General features: G+C 36.6%; 1 protein-coding gene across 2 annotated transcripts in view; it reads right to left on the bottom strand.

Moving 5' to 3' along the window:
• prkd3 (protein kinase D3) overlaps positions 1-27,159 on the bottom strand; it is a 74,341-nt gene extending 47,182 nt beyond the window's left edge. Inside the window, exons 1-2 of one of the 2 annotated variants that reach the window (XM_052580935.1) lie at positions 26,724-27,159; positions 25,719-26,396 (exon numbers count right to left, since the gene is read on the bottom strand). In XM_052580935.1, coding sequence (XP_052436895.1) covers positions 25,719-26,231 — 513 coding nt within the window. In that variant the 5' untranslated portion in view covers positions 26,232-26,396; positions 26,724-27,159. The remainder of the gene's footprint in view (positions 1-25,718; positions 26,397-26,723) is intronic. The other variant, XM_052580936.1, reaches the window with a different exon arrangement.
• Between the last annotated feature and the right edge of the window lie 584 nt (positions 27,160-27,743).

Genomic DNA, 27,743 nt, shown 5'->3' with positions numbered 1-27,743 from the left:
AAAATTCACTGAACTTGAAGAGGCTCAGACATCAGAGCGGAAAAGAATGTGAATGGCACACAATGCATTTGTGTGTATGTGTACATATACATATATACACATATATATACACACATATATATACACACATATATATACACATATATATACACATATATATATATATATATATATATATATATATATATATATATAAAATATGGTTAATTCTGTTAAAAATACATAACTGCATGTGTATTACTGAAGTGGTGGTGAAAAGATGACAGATTTTTTTTTTTTCATCATGAAATTTTCTAGCTATGATGTCAAAGATTAACTGACAAGTAAGAAACAGAAACATGTACAGTTACATTTTCCCTTAACCTACATCCACGTCACACACTGGGCAACACGCATGGCTTCCACTAAACATAATGACTGTAAAGTCCTTCTGCTTCCTACTCATTCATTCACACGCACTGCTGAATCACAACGGGCTGATCCATCACGTATACTACAGTATCATCAGACAGGAACAATCGAAAGTGAAAGTACAGATGGATGAGAATTTCAGTGCAAGCAAATGTTAATAAGATCCATAGACTTGATTTTCTGTATTTTGCATATTTGCATACGCTTAATGTCATCAGATCTTCAAAGAGAGCCAATCATTACACAAGTAACCCTTTTTCTTAATGCATGGGTTAAAGAAAGTTATAAAACACCCAATGCCCTCTTTAAAGTAAACCAAGAACTGGTTGCACCTCAGTAGCAAAAACTGCAACTAGTGTTGTCAAAAGACCCGGTACTTCACTATGATTTTCACAAAGCAGAAAACGCTGACAGAATCTCAAAATCCAGTCATGAAAATGAAACTTAAATTTTAATATGGACAGTCGCGGATTTTGTCAAAGTTAGCATAAATTAATCAACTCAAATCTCCATACGGACCAGTTTCTGTAAATGTAAAGCTGCACAAGATGGTTGAAATCTGAATCCTGCACATTCTCTGTGTGAACGAATGAATGGTTTGTTTACTTCATATACACAAGTGTGTGATGCTTGCAGTAATTTCAGCATCTGCCATCTAAATACATAAACAACATCACCAGAAGTTTCATTTGAGTAAAACCAGTGTCAATTTAAAGGTATTGACGGCAAACCTACTGCTACTACTGTAGAAAAAAAAAAATAATCCTTTTTTTTTTAAGGAAATAAATCACACAATATTTCTTCCATGTTTTAATTTTAAGAGCAAATCCCCTTTATTTAACAAAAAAAAATAAAATGTTAATATTTCATTAATTAAAAGACTAATTAAATTCGGGTGAAACTTGTTTACTGCTTTTCATAATTATATTACTTGTAGAAAAACTTTAAACAAAATTGTAAATAAGTATAAAGAATGGCGTTTTTTTTTTTTTTGTAATTAGCAAATTTTTGCGTTTTGCTTTTGAACTGAAATTGGTACAGAGAATCGTGGATTTTTACTGGTTATCGGTAACAAATACTGTAATTTTGGTACCGTGGCAACACTAACTGCAACCCAAAACTTCCAATAATGTTGGGTGAGACCTCCTTGCAGAACTGTACTTTCAAGTTTCAGGTCAATTCTGGACTTTTAAAGGCTTTAAAAAATGCTATTTTATTTTATGGTTCAACTATTCTGAGATAGGTTTACTTAAATGTTTCAGATCCTTACTAAAATCCCTAAAATTTTAAGCACACGCTGGCAACATAATCACCTTTTTTTTTACTTACTTGCCAGACTTTTGACACACAAACATATGTATGTCTAAAAAACGTATCAATCAAGAATTTTTATAAAATGTCTTTAAAGGGCATTACATGACATTTTTACTTGGGGATGTCCAGATCAAGTTTTTTGTGCTCCCGATCCAAATCACATCAGCTGATATGTCTGTGATTGGCTACATTACTTAGAGCTATGAAATCACATTGTATATAGAAAACTATTGATCAGATAATGAAAATCCTGCCCCATACGTTGACATGGGTGGTGAAATGTTTGTGGCAGGGAAAACAGGGGTTGTTGCAATATTAGGTGGTTTCTCTCAAGAGGAACCTTTTCTTAGTTCTTAGAGCTATTGGCAGAAAGTCCCACTTTTTGGTGGGTTCACACCACAGGAATTAGGAACATATTTAGTTACAGGAACTCCATTTGGGGAAACAAATTTAGCACCTACTTCAGTGTAGGTTCTAATACAGTTCTATAGAAACTTATATATATATATATATATAATGTGCAGTTAATATATACATAAAATAAATAAATTATTGAAATATATTTGATTTAGTTTACAGACAAACAAGGGAAACAATCTATGGGACACGTAACATGTTTCTGTGCAGGTCAGATATTTATGTGCAATAAGGGATTTTCATGTGCAATACAATTTATTATAATTATTGCTTATTTATTAATACTAGATTAGTGTGCAATATATACTATATAACTACTGTGTTTAATTATCATTATCACACTGGACTTTTAATAATGACAACATTTGTCATTATATTGCACCTAACTAATTTTAGATTTGATCATAACTACCATATTTATTGGTATAGTCTATTATTATTTGTATTATTCATTTTTTATTTATTTATATAGGAGTATATATTTATTCATTTTATTATTTTCTTTTTCTTTCATTTTTTCTTTCTTTTTGAGAGCAATTGTAACATAGAAAGCAATTTCTCCCTGGGATTAATAAAGTTCTTTGTATTTAATTCCGGTTCATTTTTGTTGCAGGCTTCATTGGATCACAGATAGTAAATTCAAATGGCAGAAAGTGACATCTTAAGGCGGGCGTACACGGTGCGATTTTTGCTGTCATATGAGCTCGCATGCGATTTTTTTCAATCGTGTGGAAATCGCGTATTCTCGTATGGTCGCGGCTCATTTGTGTATCATTTGCAATGAATTACGAGCCGAGCAGAGTGGCTTACGAGCACTTCCCGACCTCCCGATCATTTTTAAACATGTCTAAAAAGTTTGTGAGCTAGCGGTTTGAATTTGTGCCATTTGTGAGGTTGAACGAGCCGATTTGTTGATTTATCTGAAGTTTACCAATCACGAACTAGGAAAACCACAGAAGAAGAAAGACGAAGACTGCAGAGCCACAGTGAATGTGGACTATTGATCAGGAGGATAAACTCGCTGAAGTCTGACAGGAACAGCGAGCGCTGTATGATGTTTCTATGCATATGTAGTTTACAGGGACTCTCCATAAATGTAAAGGTATTCTATACTGTATATCCCCATACACTACCTCTATCCTCACGGAAAATGCATGTTTAAAATTTCTATTAAACACCGTATAGTATTTTTTAAAGCCATTTGGTTTACGAGGGCACAGTAATTGTCCTCACAAACCATGTTTACATTTTAATACCTATTTCAGATATTTATAAACCATATACAAGAACACACACACACACCAAACGTCCCAGTTTCCTATTGCTGAAAAATAATCTGTACGTGTAGGAAACAGTCACGGCTCGTATCAATATTTTATTTGCAGTTATGAGAGAGGGAGAGCAGTTATTAGGCGCGTTCCACTTGCAGCGCTGCACAGAATGATCACCTGTATGACATCAAAGTACGGCGAGAGCTATTCGAATGCATTGGATATGTGTGCTCTCTTATCGCTCTCGCGGTGCTTAAATGTGATCCCTCTGTGCGTGCAGCGGTGCTTCAAGTCGAACGCATCTATCAACTTCGTGCGATTGCCTCTGGAATTCGCAGGTTGTAAAATCGTGTTGTATATCATCTCGTCCATACGATTTTCAGATAAACTCACTCGTGCCGTGTGTGTGGACATACGATCTTCCAACCATCCGAATTCACACCGTGTATGCCCGCCTTTAGGCCATTTGTTTTCTTTATTTTTAAAAAAGCACAATGTTTTGTTTTCATTGTGAGTGTACACAAATAAAAGCAGACCTTTTTACAGAGATTTTACAGAGCATTATTAATATGAAAATACGTGTTTAAAGTTGATTCTGTTTGTGTAAGGAAACAGTTGAAGTGATCGCGCCGGTGCATGAGCGCACACACACACACACACACACACACACACATTAGTTCCAGCAATGCTAACTTGACAGCGCAATTGGTTCTTTATCAAAATACAGTGCACCCGCCTCTGTGTCACCGTTGGAACGTGACTGAAACACAGCCTAAATTTACATGACAAATCATAGTTTAGCATTCAGATACGTTACATCACAAATATGGAAATATTATGGAATATTTAGATCTGTGTCGAATAAGAGAGGTAGGATACACAAGCACAAAGCTCCATTTCACAAACAGTTGAGTGCACATGCCTTTAAAGTATACACCAGACGCATTCAGAATCAGCACCTGTCCCAAATGGCGCCCTAAACTCTTCCCGTCTTCCTCAGAGTCTGCACTTTGGTGACGTAATGCCGCTTTGACTGTCGGGTAGAAGTCTGCTGCAGAGTTCGCCCCAGTGCAGGCTCGGCAGAAATGCGGATTCAGAGCACAAAACAGTTGCAAGGGTGTCGCTCGCGCACACCCTTCTGATTGCCAAAATGACAAATTGGACACCCTACGATCTCGTGGACTTAACGGACACGTGAACATGGTGGCCACTGCAAGTCTGCAAGACTTCAAGTGTACATTAAATGTTCCATGAGACAGGCCCTGTCTAGTGGGATTTGTTTTCTAGTGCGCAACTTTGCTGTTCTTCTGCTGGCGGCCGGTTATCAAACAGCGTTGTATTGCTGCGGGCGCCCCTTCTGTATTGGGGGTGAATTGCGTGTATTTGTCGTAAGGTGTCATGCACGGATCAGAGATGCCCTTATCGTGACTGTTCAGTACGAATACATGCATCGTTCCACCCATAATAAATAAATATATATATATATATATATATATATATATATATATATATATATATATATATATATATATATATATATATATACATACACGCACACATTATAAACTTTAAAAAAATATTATTATTATTATTATTCTTTTTCTTTTCTTTTTTTACTGTCAAAGTGACAGTGCCTGCTGATTTGCATTGTATGAATCTTTAATGGCCATGGTTTCACCTAAAAATCTTCTTTACTGTTACTGATGAGATCTATCTTGGATGACCTGAAGACAAGTAAATTAACGGCAAATTTTAATTTATGGGTGAACAATCTCTTTAATTTGCCTATTCCTTACACACGATTACTGGCAATAATCAGACTGTGTGCATGTGAATGGGACCATTTAAATTCCTTAATTACAAAGGAAGCTCAAAAGATCAGATTTCCTTAATTCTATTCAAGCACACAAATGCCCTTTGGAACATTCTCACAATATGCTGGCATAACATGAAACATCAGCTTTTTTAACTTGTGCCAATTTGAGTGAATGCAGTCATTAAAGCAAAAAGTGGACATGCCGAATACTAAGAAATACTGAAATCCATTAACCATTTTTATGTGGATGTTTCCAGGAACTGTATAACAATCTGGCCACTGGATGAAATATGGTTTCTTCTATAGGAGAGAGCAGATGTGTGTTTGCTATATGGGCCACTGGGGCTGGGCTGGGGGAAATTTATTTCCTGACCATTTTGCAGTTAGTTTTGGCCAGTGGGATCACGGCACACTCCAATTTCCAAGTGCACCCTCTATTTAACAAATTTTCTCCATTTCTCTTACTCCCTATTTGAGTTCTTTTGCAGTCTATGTCCAGGTTTCTGTTACTGTGGTAACGGTGTAATGTTGTCAACTATCCTCCAATGAACTTGTAAGAATATAATGATTAAGTGACTCAAAAAAACACAAAGCAGATTTTCCCCCTTTTCCTGTCAGCTGCTGGTGTAATATATCTGCAAGAATTTCCCATGGAAATTAAAAGGACCAGATGTGTTTAAAACAATTAGACAAAGACCCACTTAAACACCCTGCACTAGTTTAGTATACAGACAATTAAAAATATATGTAAACGGCATAACCACATTTTATTTAGATTTTTTTTAGTAGTAGGCTATGTACACTCTGCTGAACAATAGTCTTTAACCGGACTTTTATTTTGACGGGTTGACATACCTTTACAGTTCTGTGTATGTGATGCTAGTTTTACTCAGATCAAACGGTCAAATGCTCATGAAGTGACTGTCAGAGCAGTTCTGAAATATGAAGTTATCAGAAATACGAATGTTTCAAATTCATCCTGAATGCATTTATGACTATAAGCATATCTGTGTGCGTCAAAATAGCGATTAATATCGAAATAGCAAAATTGATCAAAGAAATCACGATAGGTTTTTTCAAAAAAAAAAATTCATATCGCACAGCCCTAGTTCATTCAATAAATACAGTTAACAATCTAGCTTCTGAGTACTAAGTTATTAACCCAACAATAGCAGGGTCAGTTCATTTTTTTTGCAGTGGGCCACGCAAACATATGTGTCTGGTTGTGCGGGCCGCAAGTTGAAAAAGGTTGGGAACCACTGGCTTACACACAGAAAGAGACAGAATCCGCTCTGTTGTTTGTTTCAACGGCCTTAAACTCAGTTGCTTTAAAGTGCAGTGCTTAAAAATGCATGCAAACAAAGTTTTCATGACCACGTGCACAGCAACGTGAACATGCACGCTGTTATACATGTTTCTGCGTGCAACCCCACTGACGTCATTCAAATGATGAAAAATTATTGCTGTAAACAATGTATTTTGTAGCACCAAGAAATAAACGATAGAGCATAATATGAAATGATCAATCAATCAATCAATCAATCAATCAATCACCTTTATTTATATAGTGCTTTAAACAAAATACATTGCGCCAAAGCACTGAACAACATTCATTTGGAAAACAGTGTCTCAATAATGCAAAATGATAGTTAAAGGCAGTTCATCATTGAATTCATTGATGTCATCTCTGTTCAGTTGAAATAGTGTCTGTTTTAATTTGCAATCAAGTCAACGATATCGCTGTAGATGAAGTGACCCCAACTAAGCAAGCCAGAGGCGACAGCGGCAAGGAACTGAAACTCCATCGGTGACAGAATGGAGAAAAAAACCTTAGGAGAAACCAGGCTCAGTTGGGGGGCCAGTTCTCCTCTGACCAGACGAAACCAGTAGTTCAATTCCAGGCTGCAGCAAAGTCAGATTGTGCAGAAGAATCATCTGTTTCCTGTGGTCTTGTCCTGGTGCTCCTCTGAGACAAGGTCTTTACAGGGGATCTGTATCTGGGCTCTAGTTGTCCTGGTCTCCGCTGTCTTTCAGGGCAGTAGAGGTCCTCTACTGATAAACTTGAAATGAAATGATAAACTTTTAATTTCACCCAACCGATATTTATCATCATATGGCCCAGCCTTATCTAATAGTCAGCTGAAAGATGAAAAGAAATAAAAAATTGGGGAATTTAATGGATCACAAAAACCCTACAGAAACATAGCCAAAACCCAGCCTTTTGATTAGGCTTTTTGCCCAGAATACAGAGCTATTATCAAGTTTGTTTTGTTGACCAGATTTATCATCAGTGATTCCCATACACTGATTCACACAGACCTCCACAATATATACACTGACTGCCACACATAGATTTTCCTTTTCTAGTTAAATGTTTGTTCTACCATTTAAAATTGGTAAAATTTTACTTAAGTTGACACATTAACTGCCTCAGCACATCTCTCTCGTGTGTTTCTATCTTCTTTTTATTGAGCTACAACGATAGCTGGATCCCTTTGTACATATTAGGGATTTCCAGGAATGTTCTATTACATTTGTGGTGCATGTGGAGTTTCCTTACGAGGCTCCCTCTAGCTTCCAGTATGAATGAAACATCCATTAAATCACACCACCCTATTAGGAGTAAAAATAGGCTAAATACCACTTAACACATTCCAATTTTCTCCAGTGTTTTACCTCCTTATTCATTTTTCCCAAAATATAGCTCATTGTCATGTTCCAATCTTGTTATATTCTATCTTTCATTAAAAAAAAAAAGAAAAAAAAAAAAGTTAAGTCCTTTTAAAGTTGTGGCAGTTGTATCAAAAATGCTATGGTATCAAAAAATGGTATTGAATATCACTATTGTTATTGTATCAACGTTAAAAATTCCAGAATCTGGCGATACGATACATATCACAATACAGGGGTTGCGATATGATATATTGCGATATTGTCAGCAAGGAGATATATAGGGATATTTCTTATTTTAGGAATAGTATATATTGTAAGGAAAGCTGTCCTTAAGAACACACCACCACATGCAAACCTTAGCAATAAATACATTTTAAAAAATTGTTTAACCAGAACACAGTGGGATCTGCATTTGCAACAATCAGTCCCTGTAACATTCAACGTTATTGAACCACTTTTTGTGCAGTATGAGTATGCTTGCAGGATCCTTTAGTTAAATTTATAATACATATAAAATGTATTTTATAAAAAGGCCATATATATTTTTAGACCCTGCTTTGAAGGTTCACAGTTTAAGATTACAGTTGTGACATACGTCATAACTTTTTGATCTGAACAAAATAATTACATCTGCTTAGTATCAATGAAAAATATAGTGCTAAAAGGGTTCCTAAAGAAAACAAAACTATTTAAAACAATAATATAAATTAGGGCTGTCACTTTTAGTTCGAAAATCGATTGCACAATCGATCAGACCAACCAAAAAAGGTTTTGAAAATGAAAATAGGAAATCGATTTTAACCAAATATGTACACTATTAATTTTAAAAGTATTAAACAATAAAAAAATATAGATGTTACAAAACTCACAAACAAGCAGAAAAAGAAAATAAAAAAATCCGAAAGTGCAGTATGCCTTCTGAGAGCTAGACAGAAAATACCAGCAATGTTACGCTCCTATAAGACCCAGTGACGTCGAAAGCGACCTCTCATGCTGTGTTCACACCAAACACGAATAGAGCGTCTGGCGCAAATGATTTCAGTGTTAGGAAATGTAAAGACGCATTTAGGCGTCTCTGGAGGTCACGGCGCAGTAGACGAGTTATGAGTTATGAATAAAAAATGCTCCCCTTTGGACCCCGAAAATGTTGATCAACTTGTTTTCCTGTGCAATAAATTTGTAATGGCCTTTTTTTGCGCATTATAATATGACTGCCTAGTGTCGGTTACGTTCAATTAAAAAAAAACACATATGGCCTGTTCTCAAGTCCATTTAAATTTAAAGTTTCATTTTTTGAACAGTTGTTTGAAATGAAATCATTATTTAAAATAATCTTTAGATTTTTGAATTGCCTAAATCATAAATGCAGCCGGGTTGAAGCCTGTAGTGATGTTTTTCTTTTGTTATGGCAGCCGTCCCCTCTGCATAGATATATATTTTTCGAAAATGTTGCACTCCTGTTGCTGTTTGTTATTCTGCACGAAACTTCATGCCAATAAATAAGAAATATTGCTGACTTGTGCGTTTCCAGTGCTGTCTTTACGTTCGTCCATTATTTGACGTTGAAAAAGCTAAACTTTTTAAAAAAATTTTAGACATGGAAAAACGATTTTCCAATCGATTCAATGAACACTTATGTCTTAAAAATCGAAAATGATTTTTTTCACAAAAGTGACAGCCCTAATATAAATACAGATGTTGAGCCTTTCCACTTTGAGCCTTTTTTTTTAAAATTTGTATTTCTGTTCCACGTGGAATCGCTGAAACCGCGACCCCCAAAATGAGAGAAAGCTGCAGGCCCGCGTCAACCCTACCACCTGCCCTATTGCACCTCGCACAATCCTCTTCACATGGGTTGCAGCAAGCGGCAGAACAGAGGCGGCACCAGCGCCAAAGTCCCGCAGTGTATGTTAACACAAAAGCCCAAATGACGGCACACTTCAGCTTTGTACACTGAAACTTGAACTGGGACAAATCTTTCACCCTCCATAACTAGCAGCGAACTACATTAACACTAACGTTAGTGGCGTGCTATAATACTAGTATTTCCTGTCACTCAGGATTTGTTCAGAGATAAGGACTGCTATCTAGCGGTCAGGAAATAAACTCAAAGTGAAACAACTGCAATTAATCTAGATTTTTTTTTTTTTAATCGAGATTCAGTTTTTGAGAATCGATACAGTATTACCAAATAGGGATGCACCGGTTCACCGGCCATAAATCGGAACCGGACGGTTTTTGCTTAAAATACGCGATCGGCAATCGGACGGTTTTTGGTCTTTTTTCCGGACGATTTTTCCGGAATTTCGCTCACGTGCACAGACTACATTGTAATCGTTCGCTATGTCATTTGTGTGGAAGAGTTTTCGAAATCTGTGTGCAGGACACGGCCAGCCGATCGGTACTTGAGCTTCATGTCTGAGGCACAGATAGCAAGGAAGCGATCAGCCGTTGGTGTACTGATGCACAAATAAGAGCCTTTCCTGCGTGCACTGAAGCTGCTCGAGCATCTACTCTACTGTACCGGTCCGCGCCCTGAACACGAGTAGGCCGTAAGGAGATGTTCAGATCAACTTCTCACGTGTTGGATGAGAAACGAAACGGACTAAACTGTGACAAAACATAAATGTTTTTTTTATTTATTTTTTATTATTATTATTTTCTTTTATTTTTATTATTAGAACTTGCATACACGTTTGAAAAGCCAGAAATAAATGTCAGTTCTGCATTAGGATGATTGTTTTTTATTTTACCTTAAAATTACATTACACTTTGCATCTTTGTTTTATTCACACCAACATTAATTGATTTTAACATTTTGGTAAATTTATTTATATAGCACACTTTTATTTAGTCTCACTGGTAAAGAGCTTTTTTTTATTTTAAAACCAAATTTAAAAACTAAAATACTGAATGCTTTTTAAGAAACATCTTATTGAATGTGTGTTGTGTTGTTTGGACTGTAGAACTATGCAGCTGTTGCCTTTAATTTCACATGGTTACAGTTAATCTTTATATTTAAGGCCAGTTCTATGTAATTTCAACCCAATTCAAAAACAAAAGCTAAATGCTGATGTCTGTACCATCTATGTTTGTATTGAATGTAGGCTACTTATTGTGCAGTAACTGCCTTTAATTTCAGATGGTTACGGTTATCGTTTTCAATAGCCAAAAGCAAGTTTGGCCTATTAAATACCAAATATCTTGTTTATGCATACTTTCCTTCTTTCTTGTTTGTTGCTTAAAAGATTTAAAAAAATCGGCATCGGAATCGGCCAGTTTGCTTGTAAAAAAAATCTGTATCGGCCATGAAAAATCATGATCAGTGCATCCCTATTACTAAACAAAATATTGCGATACTCACGTGTATCGATATTTTCATACACTCCTATCCAGGGTGGCACCACAATAAAGTCCGTGAACATAGACTTTAAAAACTGATCTTTTCATAAAATATCAGTTTATGAAACTGATATTTTCTAATGGTGGGACAAAAAATATGATTATCCAATAGTGTAAAATTTTAAAATCAAGTTTAATGTCTTTTTTAATATACCTGATGGCACTCGTGAGTGCTAGAGACCGCTTGCTGCCAAATTGACACAAACACAACATAAACTTGCATAGTTTCATGACTTAAACATTGCATAGCGATGTGCTGTGAGAAATGTATGCTTGCTTGATAATGTGTGGTTTCACACACTTTCATTTCTGTTTTTTTTTTTTACCTTCAAAATACTCTAAGGCGGCATAATTTATGTCATAATGTAGTACATACTGGATACATAAAGCTGACTTAGTGACAGACGGCTTTGCATTACTAATATGATTGCTCTTTTCAATGAACAATTAATGGTAAGGGTGGAAAACTCTTAGAACATTTAGTACTTTGACTTAAGGTAGAACTTTCGGATTATTGTTTTGATTGACTTTAATAAATATTTTATTTACATTACTTAGTAGTAGCATTTCCTTATATCAAAATTGGTATTTGGTATAATTGGTGTGAAAGGATCTAAAATTTTAATATTTTAATAAGCTTATTTCCTGAAAAAAACTCTATCATCAATCACCTACCAGTGAACAAGCACATGAATATTTCTGACCGACATCAAAACTACACACAGACCCACTAACCTGCTTTCATGGAAGACATCCACATTTAAGCAAATCCTGTTTCCAGATGTCCCCATATTGCAAGGACAGATTGCATTGTCATATTTTTCCAATGACTTTGCCAAAAAGTCTGCACATTTTCTTCTACGGAGCTTAATCATTCTGATAGGAGAAAAGGGGCTGATCAGTTCTGGGCCAAAGTACACTGTAAACTATTTTACATTATGAAGCAGATCAGAGGACCACAACAAAACCAACAAGCTGCCAACTGTCCCACGGTCTTGCATTTCCAATGCAGTTCAAATCAATAGACTGCCCTTGAAACGAAAGCAGCGGTTGAAAGAAGTGACCTGATTCACATTAGGTCAGTTCGAGATGTTTGATTTGACATCAGCACTCAGGAATGTGAGGAACGCTGATTGCATGCCGGTGTTAGTGCGATGAACTCTTGTTTTATGATGCCTCCCTCCGTGGCTGCAGACGAGAGCCTGGGTGACACCAAAACAGGAAGTGCCTTGCAGATGTTTATTGCTCAAGTCATTCTGAACTGCAAATGTCAGGAACAAAACGCCCATGTGGACAGAGGGCCACAGAAACACGAAAAGCAACTTTTGTCTGGAATTAGTCGAAATCATAATGATTCCGCTGATTAGTAATGAGAGTATAGAGTGACAGTAAAGCGGAGAGCAGATCGCTGTGTACCTGTATACATAATTCAGAAGTGATCCTATTGCTCATCCAACTCCATAGAAAGCCAAGTGCTGTGGTTTTTGCATTAAGGGGCAGAATGCAGTCTGCAAAGTGATCTAAAACATTAAAAAATAAATACCCATGCAATAAATACATGTAATTTCTTAATAATTAGTGATTTGCATTAAAAATTATATTTGAGTATCGTATCAGGCACAAAAGTCCTGATCAGACTTGAATGTAGTTGGGATGGAGAGCACAACTGCTATAGTGCATTTTTGAACAAAAGTGCCTTTGTCGCATAAATAATAGCCAAATAATAGAGAGAGTTCATCCAAAAGCATATCTAATGAGACATCAGCATATAAAACACTTTCCTGTCTGCTCCCTGTTGACTGTGGCAGCGCTATGTTCTGCTGAGTGCTAGAATTCATGCTTTCCCAAGTCAGGTCAAATTCCTCCAGCAGAGCACTGGGGAGGCTGAGGGACTGTATTAGTAACAGCGTGCAGTGTGTGTGTGTGTGAAGATGGCTAGGATGATGGGAGAAACCGGAGTCATATTTTCCACCGATATCGAAGCCATATGATCCTGCACAACTGGATCTCAGCAGATGGCGTTTGCTGTTCATCCCCTGGGTTTGAAGAGAGTGATGCAGAACAGCTCTGAAAATCGTTCCTGGCCTGCATTTCGTTGCAGCGTTTCCAAGATTGTATCAGAAAATCGATTTATTGTTGTAGGGACCAAGGTGCAAATTAACAGAAATTTACACCTTGGGACAACATAACAACAACCTTCTCTTGTTTCATTTATTGTTCTGCTTACTGAAACATTGACACATACTTTGAATATGAAATCAATGTTTCAAAGCCCATACTCTGCTAGCAAAAGCTAATGCTGCCATCACGCAAAAGCATCAGGAAAAACTCAGGATTTTCTATTAGCTTTTGTATCTTTGCAGAAAATAAGCTTTGTGACTCTAAAAAAATTTACATTCTTAGAGGTTTTGTTCGTTATGATAATCTTCACAAATTAACAACTTCTATAAATTCTGAAGCCTGAAAACAATCATCAGCAGTGCAAAGTTAAAGGGATAGTTCACCCAAAAATCAAAATGATGTCATTAATAACACCCTCATGTTGTTCCAAACCCGTAAGACCTCCGTTTATCTTTGGAACACAGTTTAAGATATTTTCGATTTAGTCCGAGAGCTCTCAGTCCCTCCATTGAAGCTGTGTGTACAGTATACTGTCCATGTCCAGAAAGGTAAGAAAAACATCATCCATTTAGTCCATGTGACATCAGAGGGTCATTTAGATTTTTTGAAGCATCGAAAATACATTTTGTTCCAAAAATAGCAAAAACTACGACTTTATTCAGCATTGTCTTCTCTTCCGTGTCTGTTGTGAGAGAGAGTTCAAAACAAAGCAGTTTGTGATATCCGGTTCGCCAACAAATCATTCGATGTAACCGGATCTTTTTGAACCAGTTCACCAAATCGAACTGAACCGTTTTAAACGGTTCGCGTCTCCAATATGCATTAATCCACAAATGACTTAAGATGTTAACTTTTTTTAACGTGGCTGAGACTCCCTCTGAGTTCAAACAAACCAATATCCCGGAGTAATGCATGCACTCAAACAGTACACTGACTGAACTGCTGTGAACAGAGAAATGAAGATCTGGTTACATCGAATGATTCGTTCATGAACCGGATATCATACACTGCAGTGATGGTGCTCACAACTGACCCGGAAGAGAAGACAATGCTGAATGATTTTTCTTACCTTTCTGGACATGGACAGTAGACCGTTCACACAGTTTCAATGGAGGGACTGAGAGCTCTCGGACGAAATATAAAATATCTTAAACTGTGTTCCAAAGATGAACGGAGGTCTTACGGGCTTGGAACGACATGAGGGTGAGTTATTAAAGGGGGGGTGAAATGCTATTTCATGCATACTGAGTTTTTTATACTGTTAAAGAGTTGGATTCCCATGCTAAACATGGACAAAGTTTAAAAAATTAAGTTGTACGTTTGAAGGAGTATTTTTGTTCCGGTTTGTCACAAGTTTCTGAAAGTTTTTTTTCGAGTATGGCTCTGTGTGATGGAGTGGAGTGGAATTGGCTTATATGGAGTGGAATTTGCTTATATGGGTCCTAAGGGCACTTCTGCCGGAAGAGCGCGCGCTCCCGTATAGCAGAGCACTGAGAGGCTGAGCACAGACATTCATTCACTGATCAGAGCGAGAGCGTCGCGAAAAGTCACAAAAGGAGTGTGTTTTTGGTTGCGAGGGCAAGACAACCCTGCACAGATTACCAAAAAAAAAAAAAAAGCATTAAGGGACCAGTGGATGGAGTTTATTTTTACAGAGCATCAACGGAGTTGTGCAAGTGTTTTTGTTTGTTCCCTGCATTTCGAAGATGCTTGTTTTACAAACAAGGCCCAGTTTGACGCCGGATTTGCACATTGTTTATTTCTTAAGGATGATGCAATCCCAACGAAAAAGGGTCACGATCGTGTATTGGAACCGCAGGCAGTGAGTAAAACTGCTTAAAATATCTCTGCCTCCTTGTTAGTGCGTCCGCCTCCCATGCCGGAGACCCGGGTTCGAGCCCCGCTCGGAGCGAGTCGTTGCTGCTGCTGCTCTTGTTCAGTTTCAGCCTCGGGATCTGATTCTGGATCATAAATATATGCTGAATCTGACTGTTAGCCATGGTTTGTTTTGGATGATGTTTTTTCCTCACGGTAATGTCACAGCTTCCAAACGCTCTCAACACAAAAGCCTACTCGCGCTCGTGATTCTTTAGCTCCGCCCACACGTCACGCCTCCAGCCGCTCGTGTTTTTCTGAAAAAAAATCGGCACAGACTATCTTTCTCTTATAAATTTAATAAAACTAAAGACTTTTTGGAGATACGAAGGATGCAGTACTACTCTATAGGTACTCAAGATTAACAGGAAATTGAGTGAAAATGCGCATTTCACCCCCCCTTTAATGACATAATTTTCATTTTTGGGTGAACCCTTTAAGGACTACAAACAAACTGAACCACAATCACATGACATCAATGCCAACATCGCTATTAAGCTTTTAACAACTCTTTCATTCTTTATTTAAAAATTCGAATGGTTTTCAAAAGCTATATGATAAAAAAGTGACCAGTAAGCAGATGAGCACTGTACCTGATAGATGTGATGACATTTATTATCCTGACTACCTCTGCAGTCCCAATTTGACACTTTATATAAACCCCCAAGAAAAAGCTTTAACAAAATTACAAGGGGATTTTACATATTTATTTTAGGAAGTAGAACAATGTGAAAATATTTTGAGCTTTTATTAACAACAAACCTTAAAGCATTCAACCAAAACTCATTCAAAAAAAAAAAAAAAAATCCCATTGACTTTAAGATGAAACTGGAAGTGACAAAAAGCAACTAGTTTCCTGGTTTTGTCCAACAAAATACTTAATGTGATTCAACACTATTAAGAATTTGCTGTGAATAAGTTAAAAGTTATTCTAAGCAATGCTAACACATTTTAAAATATAATTTTTTGCCCAATATGTTTAGAGATTTTGGTTTCGGTCTAAAGTTGTCACACCATTCTGTGTTAAATGATAATTACAGATGCAGAGCCAATGTAAAACAGTATTAAAGTATTCATTTTGACTTCTGATTGTTGAATTTAGTAGAAATTAATTTTGTGTTCCGTTGATGAAGATTCGATATTAAACTGTAGGGCTGGGTATCGTTAAAAAACTTTGGATATAAATTTCAATACCGATAACTTGACTTCGATACCGGTTCCTGAACAATGCTTTTTTTCGATACCAATTTTATGAAATACATTTTAACTCTATTACATTGTCTAAAATAGATATATATTTTTTACTTTGCTTTTATTTTTCAGCTTGTTGATGTTTATATAGTCTCAAAAGCCACACTGCACAAAGGAACCAAATGTAACCAACACAATAAATCAGTACAAATAGTCTTCAGTTTACATGCTCGTTTTAAAACGCATTGCTCAGATGTCAGAATCATGATTTCGATTTATTTTCCACTGATTTACTGATGAGCATTAGCAGCTTCTCTCTTCCATTAGCGCTGCTTTGACTCAGTGGTAATAACATATTTAATTTCAGCAACATTACATGGCCAAGACACACATGAGATGGCATTCGGAAGTTATTACCATATTTTTCGGACTATAAGTCGCACCTGAGTATAAGTCGCATTAGTCCAAAAATACATCATGACGAGGAAAAAAACATATATAAGTCGCACTGGACTATTCATTTAGAACCAAGAAACAAGAGAAAACATTACTGTTTACAGCCACGAGAGGGCACTATATGCTGCTCTGGGGTAGGCTACAGGAGCACTAAGCAGCATAGAGTGCCCTCTGGTGGCTGTAGACGGTAATGTTTTCTCTTGTTTCTTTTTTCTTGGTTAATGTCAAATTAATTTTGATAAATAAGTCACACCTGACTATAAGTTGCAGGACCAGCCAAACTATGAAAAAAAAGTGTGACTTATAGTCCGGAAAATACGGTACAAACACTTGATGATGGTTTAACCCCTTTGCGTGCAAACATCGCTGACGGCCCCAGTTTATTATTGTTTCACTTTCACAGCACATTAAACATCACTGTCTTACTTCATCTGGACAAACTGTGCATCAATGGAAAGTTTAAAGACTCAAGCTTCGATATTTGACCAATATTTTGATAAAACATTGTTGCAGTGACAGATATTTAGTGATTTATGTCAGGAGTGCAAAATAATAAATCCGTATTATGCCACATTTTGAATAGAAATTCACAACTCACTCATATTCAGTCACGTCAAGAGCGGTTTATTTGTGTTCACATAGACTCACTGAACAGCGTCAATAAGGATTTACAGACCAAAGATGCATATCTGCGGAGATATATGGATATATTTACTGATGTTTACTTCATATTTCTTCAGACAGAATCGTCATTTCTATTCATTTTCCACGGATTTACGCGATCAGATGATAAACAGCCTCTCCCAGCGATCTCTGTGTGCGTGCAGTAGTCACAGCTCGTGCGGTGTGTGACTCAGACTCTGATTGGGTCTTTCAAACGTCAATCTTACAGTTTCATATCTGGACACCGCCCCATCGTGTCACATGCTTCCTGCACACTTCCTGGTAGTTATCTTGCCAAAACAACACTGAAACACCTCTGTACACACAAAATATCCGAATAATAAACCCGCGATTACGATAGTAAAGCTTGGTATGAGAATTTCTTGAGATCTGGGGCGTTTTTATAAAAAAAATCGAAAATGTACATCGGAAATGCTAACTTGTGCAGCGATGAAAAAGGCTACAAATAACATATTTTTACAACAGTAAACGACCAAATTCCACCCCTGATCGCTAAAGGAAGTTATTATAAACACTCGATCGGGGTTTAAAGTGAGTTTTGAGTAAAATTGTACTAATAATTTCATAAATTGTCAGATGTAGCTTGATGCTAACGTTAGCACCAATGCTACTAATAGCAGGTGCTTTTCTTCTTCATAATGCATTTTTGTCTCAATAATTCACGTAAGGTCGTAAGAAAATGTTTTGTTGTATTTTTATAGTAAGACTTTTGATAAATAAGGGCTAAATGCAAAGAGAGACTGAAGTGAGATCGCTGCTTTGTTGCTTTGTAAAGCCTGAAAAACCACAATCAAGGCTAATAAAGGTGGAATAAAAACAAAAGAATAATGATAAAAGAATAATGCGGATAATGTGTCATACTTGGCGGAGGTGTGAAAGAACCGTTTGGTGAGAACAATACAATCATGATTCGGGCAGTTTTCAACAGTGAAACATACACAAAGAGCACAGGAAAGTTTACATGTGAGATCTTACAGAGATGACAAGGGCCATAAATCAATCTGATTAGCCTTCTCTAAAAACACACATGACATGGCCTTAGAAAATATTTCATAAAATTCACAGTTTTACAGATTCGATTATGAAATTTTTTATGAAGTCTTGGAAGACTTGTGGCCTTAGCTACACTGTGTTTTCAAACTCATTTCCTACATCAACATTTTTTTAAATACATTTAAAACATATGTTTTTAATATTTTTATTTTTGTTTTTATGTTTGAGCTTATATATCTCTATTATCATAACAGTCTGAGTGATTCTGATTCCTGAACAGTAAACTTTAAAGTGTCAGCGTTGTGAACATATGTTGAATATGTATCTAGTCAGAAAGAATCATGAGCAGAAACCTTTTTATTTTGGGTATGTAATTTCGGTCTCCATGCCAAAAAAGGGGGGTTACTAGTAAGGGGTTAAAGTGAGTTCTGAGTAAAAGCAGAATATACTGTAAATTGTATCTACATATGATCGGAACTCCAGGCAGCTCCCGCACTCTCCAAATGAATAACTTCTGACTGTGCAGACAGATCTGCATATTACAGTACCATGAAAGTTATAGTGTGCCTTTCGAATCGCTCTCGCGGATGTCAGACACTGATCGATCTGTGCTGCGCCTCTAGTCGAACACATCAGCTAATGCTGCAGGCTTATTGGCTCACTGACACTGATGAGATTAGCCCCTTAGGTATCAAAATTTGATACAGAGCAGCGAGAAGTTTTTTGATACTCTATGGTATCGAGGCATTTCGGTCGGTGCCTAAAAAGTATCGAACTCGATACCCAGCCCTATTAAGTTGTAAATATTTATATAAAAACATAGCAACAAGCTTTGACACAGACTTCATTACTCATCAAATTTTGTAAAGTAATTAGCATCTATATATATTCTATACATGCTTTATCCTCTGTAAGACTGCAGGGGAGTGAAATAAAACGATTACATTTTACGGGAAAACATATTATTTAAATTTTTCTACTTTAAGATTCCATGTTTAATGCAATGTGTTGCTTTGTCACTTATTCTTTTTATTCTTCTTTTTATTCACTTATTATTTGTGAAAATTACTTGCAGGCGAAAAATATTTTATTAATTATTTGTATTTTTTCCCCAAGGTAACAAGTAAAGGAGCACCAGGAGGAAACAAACCCACATCAACATGGGGGAAGCATGCAAACTCCACACTAAAAGAAACCAGACTCAAATAATCAATGTAACTGAATATAATAATTATTTTAAATAAATACCTGAATAATATTCTGAATTTGAATGCAATTATAATAATTGCACATTTAAAGTACACTAGTGCTAAAAAATCGTGCCTTGGTTTGGAAGTGGAAAAAGAGTGAAATCATTTGAAATAGTTTTACTTCAACACAACGTAAATCAAGTCATAATTTCGAACTCTTCTACACCTTCATATTAGTGACCATGACTGTTTTCAGGTCAGCTGGAGGGTGTGACTCATCAACCAAATGCCTGCTCCAAAGGCCTGGACTGGGTCTTAGTCCAACATTCCTGCTTTAACGCTCACATTTTGCAAGATTCCCTGAAATATCAATAGAGTATTTTCCCCTCTGAATAACTAGTACCAAAAAACTTCATAAACAACAGCAGCAGCACACTGGCCTGAAGGAATGTGAACTTGACCCGAACTGCACTGGACAGACTGTACAAAGCCAGATGCAGCATGTCATTAACTCACTGTGCTGCTCTTATGTGGCATATTGACCTGATATTCAGCTTCTTTTACCAGACAGTAATGGCACAGCTGCTGTCATTTACAGGTCACCTGACCACATAGCTGCTCTCAGAACAAGGCCATGATTTGAAGCCACTGCTTACAGGTTTTAAAAGGAAGGGATTTATTTACACACCTTCCATTAATTGGTAGGAAAACCAAAGCCTGCCATTTAAATTTACCAAACAAGCCAATACAACTAAGAGTGTAAGGAGAATTCAAAAAACCTTTACTCAAGACCTTTAAAGTGCATACTCCAAATTTGGCACAGACCTTCATCCTATTGACACTGATCAGTCTAATGGTTTTTGATTTTTTGATTCATTCAAAATTTCCCCATAATAGAAATCTTCTGAATGTGTGCTACATACTGCACACTTCATTTAAAATATTAAGGTGTTCATTAATAAATAAGTCTATTTATAGTTTCTAAACAAATTCAGTAATTTGTTTATTTTCACTATCAATTCATTCTAAATTTCTTTGAGGACATACTAGGAATGCACCTAAATTTTGGACACTAAAAAGAGAAATACGAACAGAAACTGGAACTTTAACAGATGCAATAACTGAAACTTTGACATGAAGTAGCGGATTAAAGCAGGCTTAATGTAAACACAGGGTGATAACATCTTCTCAAAAACAAGCATGTGTTTATTGTATGTACAATGTGTGACCATTCAAACGCATGAAAAATATACACCTCTTGGTTAGTGTCTGATTGATAAAATTGTTTCTTGTTTTCTAATAAGATTGTAAACCATGCATTACACAGACAGGTAACAAACTTGCTTGTATTGTTTTTGAAAACTTTTACATTATTACGCCATAAAAATCAAAATGTAAAACTTTTTTTGTAAATTTTCAATTTAATGAATTTTAGGGCCAGATTTACTATAAGCTTGCACCAGCACTAACCCTCATTTGACATTTAAAAACTACTGTCAGGATTTACTTAAGACAAGTGGGAAAGAGCAGTGGGAAATTAGTGCTGAAAAGGCAAGGAGAGTTATTTTTGCGTCGCATCTAATTGACTATGAATTTGTAAGTTTCCCTTTCGATCGGTAGATTTGCAGCATTATTTAACACCCCAAAAAAGCATGTCTTAAAGTAGGTGGTAATTTGCACTGCTCTTGGTAAATTATGCTGGTCATTATGGAAATTAGATGTCGCATCTGCATTGGTATAATAATAATAATAATAATAATAATAATAATAATAATAATAATAATAATAAAAGTTGAGAAAACTTAAAACATTAAAGTCAACTGGCTTTAGAAGATTTTTGAGTTTTCTCAAATTGTTTTCAAATTATACAACACGAAGTTGAGAAAACTCAAAAATCTTCTGAAGCTGGTTGCCTTAAACTTAAATTTTATATATTTAAGATATCTTTTGACAATGGTGTAAAAAATAAATGTGTAAAATAAACATGCTTATACTTTAAATGACACAAATAAATCAATATTTAATAAAAAAAATACAATGAAAAATGAGGTGAACACTTTAAGCAACAGGGCACTCAGTATTGTGGGAAGTTTGCGTGCATTGGGAATCATATTTTTTCAAATAAAGCCAGGGTAACACTCTTTTTACATTCCAGTGCAGTGTGTCCGCTCTCAGCGTTGTCAAAATAAAAGTCCCGCCTCTAACACATCAGCCAAGCAGAAAAACTTATCGACGATTCCGATATTTGAAAAATGCCAAATATCGGGCAATATATCGGCATTGGCGATATATCGGTCAACCACTAGTTTTCAGACAGTTAAACTTTTTTTTATATAAATTGAAATTATATTGAATCATTAATGCACTTTAAAAGCCACTGTCACGGTTGATAGGGGTCATAACTAATCTTCTGTAGGCTAAACCATATCATTTAGTTCAGCCAAAAATGCCATAAATTAGTCACCCTGATGTCATCCTAGGTGTATATGACTTTTTTCTTTCAGACGAATACAGTTGGGAGATATTTTAAAAATAGTATTTGATCTTTCAAGCTGTTTGATGCAACTCAGCGGGTGTTGCACTCGATTGGTCAATTAGAAGTTTAAACAAAGCTCATCCTTTAAAAAAAAAGTGTCTCACACGGCTCCAGGGGGTGAACAAAGGCCTTCTGTAGTGAATCGATGCAATTTTGTAAGAAAAATATCCATATTCAAAAAGTAATAATCACTTTAATCTAGCATGCGCTCACAGTTGTAAATTAAGCAGTGCCGGGGGAATGACGTATGAGGTCAGCCCTGCACATGTTGAAACAGCAGATAGATTTAAAAAAAAAAAAAAAAAAAGTTACTTATTAAGCCCCTTTCACACTGCCATTCCGGCAAATACACGGGTAAAGTGTTCCGGCAATTGTTCCCGGGTCGCTAGATTTTGCACTTTCACACTGCTAGTGATTACCCGGGATATGTGCGTGCTTTCACACACAACCCGTAAAGATCCCGTAACGACACGTGACATCAGCGCGAAATGTGTAATGTACAAGTTCAAAACGTTAGGCACGTTATACTTTCACTGGTGCAAGCAAACAATCTCAGCGTAAGCGCGGAAAGTGAGGAACAAACTGATCTCTGCTTCATTACAGTTTGCACATATTTTTTCGTCGCAAACATTGATCTTCCTTCAAACCAGCCAGTAAAAGAGTCAATCGATAACGTCATCACTTCGATACGCCATTAGATCTGGCTTTTGTTCACACAGCGCTCGTCCCGGGTTGAACTCGCCAATGTTACTTAGTCCCCAGGTTCAATGCCGGAATCAATCCCAGGACGTGTTTGCTTTCACACAGAAGGCGACCCGGCAATGTTCCGGCAATATGCCTGGCCCAACGTGCAGTGTGAAAGGGGGTTTAAAAGCACAAATCGAGGATTTGTAAAGAAGAATGTCAGAGGATTTCTATATAAGCCAACTTCCTGGTTTTCCTTTGGTAAAGAAAGGAAACTTTGCTTCACCGGTGCATGTGCAGTGCTGACCTGCTTCGTTTACAACAGTGATTATTACGTTTTTAATATGGATATTTTTCTTACAAAAATGCATTGATTCGTTACAGAAGGCCTTTGTTCACCCCCCTGAGCCGTGTCAGACACTTTATTTTTATTTTTATGGATGTGCTTTTTATTAAACTTCTCATGGACTGATAGAGTGCAGCACCCATTGAGTTGCATCAAACAGCTTGAAAGATCAAAGACCATTTTTAAAATAACTCTGATTTGTATGATAGAAGAAAGTCATATACACCTAGGATTAGGGGTGTGTGATATGAAGATTTTTTATTTGTGGACGATTTAAATGTCTCCACAATCTGCTTTTGAAGAAATATCGTAGTATCGTGCTACAGCACACATTCTCTGGTGCCTCCATCATATACTGTACAATGCCACATGCATTCACAGCAGTGTTAACTCAGCGGTAGAGTTACTCTCTCGTTTATCTGCATGTGCTTTTAAAGGTTTCATTCAAGCGCTGGTCTGACCATTTTTCTGAGCGCCGCATACACCCGAAGCGTGCGCTACAGCCTGTTAAACAGCGCCTGATTATTGAACTAAGTTATCTTTTGTGCTAAAACTGTCAAAACACACAAGGTTTACATGTAGACTCAAGTTGGTTATGTCTAAAATGAAAGTAAACAGTTGTGAGAAAAACATATACGTGCCTTTATATTAGATGGGTGCAGGTCTTAAAGGGACCGTAGGCCTATTAAACATGCAGCCTACTGTCATAACTGTCAATGTGGGTAACCAAACAGTAGCTGGTCCACGTTAAGTTAAGTTTGATAGTAGGAAAACATTTCAGTTGAAGCTGCTGTGGACCAGCAACTGTTTGGTTTTCCATGTTCTTCAAAATAGCATTTATGTTCAGGATAAGAAAGAAACTCATTCAGGTTTAAAACCACATTTGAGTGAGTAAATGATGGTATAAAAACAAACACTATGACAGAATTGACAGACATGACAGAATTATTATTTTTGGGTGAGCTATTCCTTTAACGTTAATAAAACAACAAAACACAGAGAAAAATCACTTACTACTCTTGACTGAAGAAATTTAATTCAGTTGCTTGAGGAATCAGTTTAAATTTAAGTTTAAATTTAAGTTTCTTGAACGCTCCTGCTAATTACACCTATTATACCTGAAAATAAAGCACCGTTTGTTTTATTTGTATATTTTGTGAAGTTGTAATGTGTATCTTTGTCATTCTTTTATATTTGTTATTAAAAAATTAGAACAAAGATTTTTTTTTTTTTTTTTTTATTCGCCGTCTTTGGCCTAAATATCTGCCATTCTTTTTTTGTTTGTTACCTTGAAAGGCTTTGTCTTTATAATAGAGAAATTAGTTTGGCTGTAATGCTCTGACAAAGAATTTTGATAAAACCGTGAATCGTGATATTTAAAATAAAAAAAAAAAAAAATATATATATATATATATATATATATATATATATATATATATATATATATATTTATAATATATATTTTCCATATCACCAACCGCTACTTAGGATGACTTCAAGGGGAGTAACTTATGGGCTAATTTTCATTTTTGGGTGAACTAACCCTTTAATGTTTAGTTCAAACCTTACAGCCTTTGAAGGTTGCATCCCCTGAATTGGGACACAGCTATAGAGTTAAGTCAACCAAAAAATAGGCATTTCAGTACAGTGCTTCATGCTTTTCTAATTTAGTTTTTAGGATTTATTTCTAATTGATTGGATTGATTTCCTGTTTTCCTCTAATGAATAATCAAACACCAATATCTATATCTATCAATCTATACTACCTAGATTTGTCCTAGCAACACCCCAAACTAGACAGAAAAGGCCTAACAACACTTAAGCAGTAACATAGCCTTCAACACCACAGTTTTCTCTCTCTTTAGACTACCCAAGCATTCATTAATACATTAATTCAAACCATACATTAACATTTATAATACCAAGTTATGACTTTGGAAAGAAATCCACAGCCTTCACCATCTGAACAGGGGCAATGTGCTGCTAGGAACATGCATCCCACCTCATCTGCCGTTTTTGTGGAAATGCATGTGGATCAAAGCAGATTTAGATGAGATTGAATGAAAATGTGTTCTTTAATCAGTCACTAATGCTCCTCATGCTCATCCACCTAAATCAACTTCCTGAAGATTACAGGAAACAACTCGCATCAGTCAATTAGTCTTACCCTTTCACAGAAATGACCAGAACTCCATTTAAAAAATAATCACATGTATACTTTTTGAAGCAAAAATGTGTAGAGATTTGACATACACAATCAACTGATGCTATAAAGTGTAACCAAGCACCTAGATTCGGTAGATCATGCAAATAAGAAATATACTTGAAACGTGTTTACCTTTTGATCGACTATGGAGCAGACCAAATCCTTCACAGAACTGAGGGACAGATCGTGTGGCTCCAGGGTGACCATCTCCCTGGTGAGACCGATCTGGAGGAGGAAGGACACTCCGTGGAAGGAGCAGCTGGGGCTCGGGACACTGTGATTCCCATTGGAGAGCCGGACACAGAGTGGCACCGGAGGGCTGGGTGATGGAGAAGGGGTTGGGGGTGCAGTCTGATGCTGAGAGTGGACGAAGGGTTTAGGTAAAGTCAGAGGAGAGGTGCTACTACTGGCAGACATTAGTTTCCTCCTCAGATTGAAAGTAAACCATAAAACTGACAAGCTTGGAAACCGTGGCTGATATCCAGTGAGTGAACGGGTTGGGTTTTTAATTAAACACAATATTCTTCTGTCATAAGGCAGGTGAAGAGAATCACTGCGGTCATGTGCAATCCGTGCGGTATAAAGTAACGAAATCGGACCAAGAATAAGGTGCCTATTTTTCGCTACGTTTCCCTCTAAGAACATGCAATCCAGACAGCATGCTTCATGGCTGGCTGTGTGATTTCCAGCACATGTTGCACAGGTTGGACTGATAAGACTGTCACTCAGCGGCTGAGCAATCAGGACGCCAGCGTGATGTTTGTCAAAGTGGCTTCCATTCTCATCCAGCTCCTCATTCAACTCTCATTCCTGTTTGAAACAAAACAGATTCAAGTCTTTACTCCACAGTTCCCAGTACACATGAAGCCACTATCTAGACAAACTTCAAACTCCTTGTATTCTGGAAGAGTTTTTATTTTATTTATTTTTTTGTCTTTTGCACTGAAGAACTCCAGCTCACATCTGGAGGCACATCTGGAGACCCTCCCACTCTAGATCACATAACTGGCACAAGACCACAAATACCAGCAAAACAAGTTATACAATGTCTTTTGTTCAGGCTTTATCATCATGAGCAACTGAATCTCAAGACGAAATAGACACAGTGAAGACAAGAGGAAAAGCGAGGAAACATACCTTTAAGGCTGGAAAGGCGTTTCCCTAACAAGTGAAGACATGAAAAAAAAAACAGCTTACGTTACTATCAATGGAAAACGAGGACTTTAAACGTCTCGAGGTTTCTTTTTGGAAGCTTCTGACGCTTAATTTAGCCAGTAAGGCATCGCTCGGTTGTAGAGTCTCTTACATGAGCTCGGTTTGAAAACTTTCTGTCCTCTTTTCATGTTACATTCTACTACTTCAAACGCGCCTCAGTATCTGCTCTCCATTTCCGCGGACAAACAAGAAACGCCGCATAGACAGATAAAGTAAAACTTGAAGGAAATGGCAGGTCTGTCGAGCTGAAGAAGTTGAGCTTCATAAGTGCAGAAATGTTTTTCTCTTTCTCTCGCTGCCTGACGCGCATGTCTCTCACGCGCAGTTTCCGTTATGTGAGCGCGGAGCGTGTGCTCGCGCCCTCTAGCGGCGTCATTCCACAGACACTATGACGCAACGCTTGAATATTAGTTCCGTTGTTGCGATATTTCTTTCATTATCCTTTGATATTATCGTCCACAAAGCTCAGATTGTTGATTATACCATATATCATATATTTATATCTAGTATTATATAAATGGAATGGTTCATTGAAATCTAATTATGAAAAAGCTTTATATAATATTTCTAATTATTGCAATATACACTAATCGAAGCTATGTTTAATGTTGGCTAATGACCTTTTAAGTGCAGCAGTTATAGCTGCAGTTTAGGCACCCTAATAATTTTAATAAAATATGAGGGATCACAAAGATTGCATGTTTTTTGTTTAGTTTATTACCCCAATCTATTTCACAATAACATATATCACAATCACAGATTACAAACGACTTCATTCAAATAATTACATAGACCTATGTTTAACTTTTGAACAAGGTCATCTTTTAAAATTCATATATTATTTTGTCTTGTCATGATTCGTAAACATTTGTGATGCAAAATGGCTTATTCATGGCTGATCTAAAAAAAATATACTTGTCTGATCTCTTTATTTTGTTTATA

Source organism: Carassius gibelio, chromosome B17 (genome assembly GCF_023724105.1).
Source record: "Carassius gibelio isolate Cgi1373 ecotype wild population from Czech Republic chromosome B17, carGib1.2-hapl.c, whole genome shotgun sequence".
In the NCBI taxonomy this organism is placed as follows: domain Eukaryota; kingdom Metazoa; phylum Chordata; class Actinopteri; order Cypriniformes; family Cyprinidae; genus Carassius; species Carassius gibelio.
The sequence above is the reverse complement of the archived record's forward strand: the minus strand, read 5'-3'. Positions and strand labels throughout refer to the sequence as shown.